This window comes from Vidua macroura, chromosome 4 (assembly GCF_024509145.1).
Source record: "Vidua macroura isolate BioBank_ID:100142 chromosome 4, ASM2450914v1, whole genome shotgun sequence".
In the NCBI taxonomy this organism is placed as follows: Eukaryota; Metazoa; Chordata; class Aves; order Passeriformes; family Viduidae; genus Vidua; species Vidua macroura.
The window spans coordinates 46,014,650-46,022,747 of NC_071574.1; the positions used below are offsets into that span (position 1 = coordinate 46,014,650).

Consider the following 8,098-nt stretch of genomic DNA (forward strand, 5'->3'; position numbering starts at 1 on the left):
ACGGAGAAACTTACTATTGCCGTGGTAAATCCCCCACCACGTTTCGTAAAAACTCCCCTCCCCAAGTGCTACACCAAATTCAGCTCCAGCATCCACGCTAGTTCCCAGCTCTGCAGCCCGCGGCTCCGTTCAATTAAAATATGACATAGGGGGAGCGGCACGTGTGTAAAAAATAGTTCAATCTCCAAATCCTTCCCTCTCGGGCTGGGTCAGCGCCAGAGGGGCGACTCCCGGCTCTGCGGGCAGCGTTTTTAGGACGATCATCTCAATCTGCAGAAATGTACCGCGACGCTTTTTTTTTTTTTTTTTTTTTTTTTTTTTTTTTTTTTTTTTTTTGGCTGGTGTGAGGTTGGGGTGGGGTTTTTTGCGCTTTCCCCACCGCTAGGATTTTTCTTGCCCCCGAGGCCAGCCCGGGGCGGAGCGGGCTGCCCTCCGCATCCCCCCGCGCCCACCTTCCGCGCTGCCCGCCGTGCTCACCTGCTCCCGCGGGGCGGCGGCGGCTCCATCCCCCGGCGGCGGGCGCGGCGCTCGGCCGTGCGGGCCGGGCCGGGCCGGGCCGGGCCGAGCCGCGGGGCCCCCGGCGGAGCGGCGCGGAGGGGAGCCCTCCCCGCACCTCTCCGCCGGGGCCACCCCCGCTCGGCGCGTCCTGATCCCTCACTTCCCCGCAAGCGGGAGGAGGCGGGGTAAGACAAAAAAGGGGCCGGGTTATCAATTCCCTGTTAACTCTTTTCCTTGCGGTCTTGTCTAGTCCCTTGGGCGCCTTCTGCGAGAAGGGTGGTGCTGATGGAGGTGATGGTGGCGGTGGGATGCTCCGTCAAGGAAGTGGGGGGTTGCTGTGGGGGGGAGCAGCAGGGTCCCCGAGCTCCTCTAAACCGAGGTTGATGGGAGCCGTGCTGTCTGCTGATGGCAAAGGCGCCTAAGGAAGATTAACCCTTGTCATTTAAAGGTTAAACGCAAAGCTAACCTTTGTGACTAGGTCCTGTCTGTAAGTCTTCCCATCTCGTGACTCTTGAGAGTGAATATTTTTTTCCCCTAGTCCCGCACTGATTCCTATTAAAGCAGTCTAAAAATGGCAGATTGATTCTATACTTTTGTGTACTTACAGGTGTTTATTGCACAAGTACGAAAAAACCCAGCCATGCACCAGGACCCCAATACAATTAGCACTATAAACATGAGCTAAAGAGATCTGTCCCAAGAACTTATAAATTATGCATAAGGGATTACAGATAAAGAAAAATGCAATGAAACAATACCAGCCAGTATGACAGGCAGGGAATTCAGCACAACATTGCACAAAGTACTGAATGTACTGAACTATTTACTGTTACAGATAGTCTTTTGCTTGAATCAGTTTTAAGACCTGAAGACAGGATTATGAGGAACACGACTGTGTATTGATGGGATTTTCAAGACTGACAAAATTACTCAAGAACATGCATTCTCTTTATTTTGACAATCCCACCTTAATGAAAACATTCAGGGGAAGACTATAAGAACATGATGAGAATAAGCATACTGAAAACACAGAAACCTAATATGCTATTAAATATACCAAAGTCATGGAGAAATGATGAAACTCTTGGTCTCCATTATGAAAGAATTCAACAGCTAGATAAAAACTAGCCTTCTTAACACCTTCAAAGAGCTTTGACTAATTTGTAAGACATGAATGTCCTTTGCAAACATTGTGTTGACTTGTCCCTGTTATGCCATACTTCCATGTATGTTCTGCTAATTTAATTCTGTCACATAGTGTCAGCTAAATTGGCACAGACAAATCAGGGTCTGCCATTCCCAGGCTCTTTCAGATACCTTTTTTAGAAATTGATGCCATATATGCCTCATTCTTCCTTCAGGTAAAATTCCTCAAGTGTGAATACCACCTTATGTTACTTGTTGACATATTTTACTTATTTTAATAGCTCTTCAGTTTGAAACAAGTGCCTCAGATTCAACCTTCTTAGAAAAAGATTCTGATGTAGACTCATAAATCTCTACTGTGGGCAATTCACACAGCCTTTTCCCTTACCACCTAATCTTTCCTGGATGTTCCTTAAATCTAGAATTATGTATCAGTCCTATAGATTCTCTCCAGGCTTCGTGCTTCTGATGCATTTCAAATAGATGTTAGTCATGTAGCTTAATACAGTTTAGAAAAAAAAAAAAATACAACCTTTTTTAATTAAGGTTAACCCAACCCCCCACATTTATTAAGGTCTCATCATGGTCTCATCATACAAATTTAGGCAGAATGAAAATAGAATACCTTTTCCTTTGGAGTACTATGCATCTACAATTACCTAATAAACTGCAGTCTGTAGCAAGCCGTCCTCCCTAAACAATTAAAAGACCTCATTAAAATATTTTTTTCTATATTAAAAAGGATTTAGGTCATTAAATTAAGTGACCAACCACTGGGAAAGCCAAAAGGCTGCCCATGAAACCTTAATTCAGACCTCTTGTGTCTGTGCATTGCAACCCTGTACTTAATTATGAGTTTCTCTGCAGAATACCAGGCTCCATTTGGAACATTTGAAATTATGTAGTGGCAAGCATGTAAGACTGGCTAATTATGTTGCCTCTTGCATTCCCATTCATTTATTCCTTTACTTTCTAGCATCTCTTTTGTGCTCATCCCTTATCATCTTTCATCTGGAGATTGTTCTCTCCCTGGTCTGTCTGAAACCTTTACCCTTAAATAACCTTTTGCAGTCAATCAGGTAAAGGTTTTTACCATAGAGTTACAGGAACTGCTAATTATTCCTTCAAAGGTTATTTGTGATTTTTCTCCAAAGGTGAGGGAAAAAAAAAAAAAAAAGGAAAGAAAAAGGAATAAAAACAAAGCAAGGGAAAAAAGACAAGGAAACCCAAGGAAATAAAAGTTTCCAGGCTGAAGCAGTAGGGAAATAAGGAATCAAGGTCAGTCTTCATGATATCATAGAGCTTCCTTATTACAAAGGATCATCTCTCAAATTACAAGCTTTACAAAGAGACAGTTGTACTTGAAAGCAAAAGGCAGCATTAAGTTGCCTGGTGCCTTGGAGGGGAAGGATCCTGCTGTATTTATAAATAAGGCTGCAGTATCTCAGTAGACATTCTGGAAAACTGATGATTTTTTTTTTAAGCTTGTGACAAAAACTCTACTTTATGTCTGCTTCCGTTGGAAGAAGGCCTCATCAGTCTAAGACTTTGTTTCCTCTCTACAATAAATAGTACAAAGAATAAACACCTTTGAGAAGCTTATTTTCTATGCAGATGCTTGAGAGGTAGTCATGAGCTAACGACTTAAACCTTTGGTTGATTAATTTGGTCTTCACATAGAATTATAGTGTTACTGTCAAACTGTAATGTTGTTTTAAAAAGTTTTCCACAAGAACTAATAAGAGATGGAAGCAGTGGTGTTTGTGATAGTACTACAGGGAACTAAAAGCAGTAGCTCCACTTTGTGGGAAATTTTAGACCTGAAAAGGCTAAATAAATAATATTCTTTAGCAGCAACTATTTGATTCTTTTTTTTTTTCTTGGAACATGAAAATCCAAGGCAAATTTGACCTAGAAAAACTGTGCTATTTCTCAAATGAAATGGGGTCTCTAAAGGCTTAAATTTCCCAGTGAAATTGAGTATAAACATATTTTTGTTTGTCTGGCAATTTCAATATCACAAAAGTCAACTTTTCAAAAGAAGTTGCTAAAAATGGTAGTTACTGTCCTGAGTGCTTCAGTCTTTAGGGACTTTCTTATCTTTTCGCATACATGGTTTTTGCAATCACTGGCAATAAAAACTTGATTTCTTAAATAAAATTCATATCCTCTGCTTCTCATTTGCTTCCAGGAGTTTTAATAATAAAAAATCCTCAAAATTTTGATAATACTCTGTGCTGAGCCATGCTGCAGGGTGTAATGGATTTGAGTGGGATAAGAAAGCAAAACAAATACACTGAAAGTAAGCCATATTACAGTCCAGTAAAATTAAACACTCATGACTTCAGGAACATAACTGTACAGATATTTTTTCCATATGCTTACTATGCAGTCAAGCTTGTATCTTGGGAGATTTTTAATGTGTGACCTTCATAGCCTACCATGCAGAGCTGCTGTGGGGATTAACTAGTTAAGATTTGTAAAGTGCTTTGAAGATTATAAGGCATTAAGTTGCACAAGTGCTAAGTACTGTTACTCAATACTTAAGTACAACCAAGCTTTACAGGACAACTCATGTTCACCTCACTAGAAAGTCGTTGTTATTTCTTTGTGATTTCAGTACAGTTGTTGCAAGAGGTAAAGCAAGCAGAACTGACCATGACAGAGGGAAATTCCTTTCTTGTTTCACTATCAGAGACTAAAGTGAGATACAACTTAGTGGTGTTGCAGAAAAATTAGTTGAAAAATAATTATTATTAAATGCACTGGTAGAAATCCACACAAAATGCAGGGCTCCTTAATGTGCCAGTACTGTCATTTTTACTCTGTCCTATCCTGCCAGAGTAGATCCACAGACTATTCTCTAGAAGTAGAGCTCCAACTTCCAGACCTATAGATAAACCAAATTTATCAGCTAAAAATGCTGCCAAGTGACAGTAGGAATGGGTAAAATCTGTACATTGGTAAGTTGTATGTACTTCATATATATTTTAGCTTATTTAAGTCAAAATTTTGGAAGAAATATGAACACAGACTGCTGTCTTTATTAATCAGATTGGGAACTCCTTGTTCCGATACAATTGCTTTGTTGGGTTTCATTTTGATAGAAACCTTCCTCTTTCTTGTTTTGTAATGTCAGTTTTCAGCAGCAGGAAGTCATTGGGGTTTTTGTAGTAGCAAAGGGACAAAGTATTTGCTAATAAAATAAGAATGCAAAACAGGACAATATGACATAATTTTGCACTTAAATAGGTAGAGATATGCTGGAGATAGAGGAACACGTGTTTCAGGATTGCTGACAGACACAAACTGTAGAGGTTAAGGTGGCATATTGTTGGACCCTGAGCTGCATCCCAGCATCCTGAAGTCATGAAGACCTTATTTGGCATGCAGAGGAGGGCTGGATTTATTTACCTTACAAGGACTAATTATTATTCAATGGAAGTGTCTTTTCAGGACAAAGCCCTTAGTACTTGCATTTCTTGCCTTTGCAAAAGTGCTGCAGACATTTCACAAGGACAGACTTTTCAAGTATATGCATGTTCTCTCTGTGGCTAAAAATAAAGATGACTTTTCTATAGTGTTTTGACATTTTGATCTCAGTTGAAGCATATAATAAAAATTCAATTCACTGACTGTCTCCAGTATGACCTGAAATTCAGCTTTAGAGATAAGTAAAGGTAAAAGAAGGAAAACAGAAAGTGGATAGTGTACTTGCACAACAGAGATTCTTATCCATTCCTGGGTCAAGGAAGCTGCAGGCCCCTAATGCTTCTACTTCTCTTCAGAAATCATAGACTTTGCTTCCTCTGTTAAGTTAATAATAATCATTGTGTCACAGAAGATCAAATTACTTATCCAAAACCACAAATGAAGTCCATGAATTAGCCAGAGTTCACCTTAGCTTTCTAGACACTGACCCTGTCCCAGACTGTTTTAGTTATTCAATTTAGAAACAGCTTAAAACAGACTAGAACAGTGTAGTGCACATTGTTCAGAGAAATTATTTGTGTGTGGTGGCAAATTTGTCTCAGTGCACTCTGTTAACAGAGTCTTACCAGGCTTTTGACCAGCTGTCCCAGGAGATGTGGGAAACTGGAGGTAGATAGTACTCTTCATTCAGATTCCCCTCTTCAAGCCCAAAAGCGTTCTTGCAGAGATTCAGGGCTTCTTTATTTTCAACACGCTTTAGAGCTTTTCCAAGCCTTTATCTGAGACCCCACTCACCTCCACAGTTGCTCTCCCACCAGTGTCACAGCAAAAGCAAAAAAGCAACTCAGCTGTAACATTGTTTTCCTTTGTCTTTTCAGGAACTTTTTCTTTGATTTTCTTATTGCCTTCTCTTTTGTTTAAAGAATCTTAAATCATACAATGGCAGCTACTTGTTATTCATTTTAGATTCATTATGGGTTACTTATGGTGTTGCTCATACCAACAATAAACTACTTGACCTGCATTAGTATTCTTAATGCTTATTTTGGCAGAAGTGAAATTGTGTTTCTGAAAGGGCAGACATTTACCATGTGCATTAAAATCTAGTTAGAATTTGGAAAAAGTTGGCTCTTCTGATGCCTGAGTTACTGAGCTTGAAAGATACAATGACTGCTATTAATTTCTCATTCTGTGCAGATCATCACACACAGTTTGGAAATAGGTGAATGTGATTCAGTTCTCATGTGATTTTGGTGTATTGAACAAGAAACACTTAAACACTGTAAAAACAGAACCATCAGCAAATGTTTTCAAATGTTGCTAAAGCCACTTTCTATTGTACCAGACAGAAAGAAATACAAGAAGTGAGCATCCCATCAGTCCCTCCATGGAATGGGTCACACACCATTAATAGGCACTGCCTTTGTGCCATGCTGGCAGTGGCTGCATGGGCAGTATGGAAAGATGGCCTGTCCACAGTCTCCTCATATTGACAGCAGACCAAGATCCATCACAGCAAGACCATGCACATCTCTATTATCTTTTCCTTTCTTCAGCTGGAAGATGAGCTTTGAATAGGACTTTAAATATTGTCTTTTGCTGAACTAGCTACCTGAACTACTGTGAATATGTCAGCTCTCTGGTACCCTAAGCTCTGAGCAGAAACTGTTTTTCTGGGGCTGTAGAGTCCACTGACTTTTCTCCATAGTGCCTGAGGTTCCTATTCTTCCTATGCATACCCAGTCCTGTAACTCTCAGGACCAAATAGCCCAAAGTACTCATCTTGACCCAAAACACAGAGCTCTGTTTTCTTGTCCATCAGCCCATTTCATGGGGGGAAGAGAAGGTGACAGGGAGATTAGCTAATTTAATTCTTCTGATCATCAAGAAGCAGAAAACACATGAGATGTGCTCCAGTAAGACCTTCATGTCTAACCTGCATCAGAACTAGGAAAATTCTCACTGCTGCTGCATATGTGTAACAGTGAGAACTTCTATCCTAAGTAGAGAAAAATATTCTGTCTTGGCAAGAAAAGCTGTTAACATCAAAGAGTCTGAATTTGAGTTCTCAGTGTTTCTAAACTTATTTCCATGGTATTCCTCTTGCATGCTCAATCCAGTGAAATGCTGAAAATGTATCTTCTATTCTTTTGTATTTAAAAATAGATTGATGGGAAAGGAGTTATTTTGGAAGCACTTCTTAGAGATGGCTCATAGATCTGTTATGTTCCAGGACCTTTGCCTTTGCCCATTTTTCGCTACAGTAACAAAGTGAAGTGTCTTATGCCTCATTGCAAACTGATTTTCCCTCCCTTCTCTTTTAGTTTAATTTAGTTTTATGAAAAGATATTTGGAAAAAAACCCAAAAATCAAAAAATGAAGAGAACATTACTAAAAATAAATCCAAGAAAAGAACATGTGTCGAAGAGTTGCAGAGTCCTCTCAGTCCACAAGAACAGACTTAGTGAAAAAATGTGCCTTTTTCTTAACCCCATAACAATTAATAATAAGTAGAAGCTTCTTAAGATCTGGGAAGAACTTCTACTATAGTTATGGGTCTCCACACAGGGGGATGGGAGGAGCAAATCTCTATCCATGTTTATCATGGTCTCACCAAAAACTTATACCTCAACCACTTCATTCCAGAATCTATCTTTCAGCATCCTCCTATAAGCAAGAGGAAACTCAGATTCACAAAGCAAGTGGAAGAGGAAATGAGTTCTGAAGAGCAATGATGTGGCATTCTGGAGACCACACCTCAAAGATCTTTCTCAAAGGCCATCTCAAACTTCAGATAATAAGTTGTTCATCAAAGAGGGTCTCAGCCAGTACTGTGATAGATATCTGATCAAAAGATCAGCAAGTCTTCACAATTTGGCTTTGTGGGGCTGTATATCATGTACTACCCACAGTCTACTCTCCTAGATCCCTGTGCCCCCTCCCCAGGCCACAGAAATGGCAGGTGTGCAGGTGTTGTGAAAGCACCCCTATGCTATGCTCTGGACAGGAATTAAGTCAATTA

At 40.1% G+C, this 8,098-nt stretch overlaps 1 protein-coding gene across 4 annotated transcripts in view; it reads right to left on the reverse strand.

Annotated features, from left to right (window-relative positions):
- TRMT9B (tRNA methyltransferase 9B (putative)) overlaps positions 1–8,098 on the reverse strand; it is a 114,046-nt gene that overhangs the window by 19,591 nt on the left and 86,357 nt on the right. The window contains exon 1 of one of the 4 annotated variants that reach the window (XM_053976578.1): positions 478–551. The exons of the other annotated variants lie outside the window; for them this stretch is intronic. Coding sequence (XP_053832553.1) covers positions 478–506 — 29 coding nt within the window. The 5' untranslated portion in view covers positions 507–551. Of the gene's footprint in view, positions 1–477; positions 552–8,098 lie in introns of those variants that run through there. 4 annotated transcript variants of the gene reach the window in all.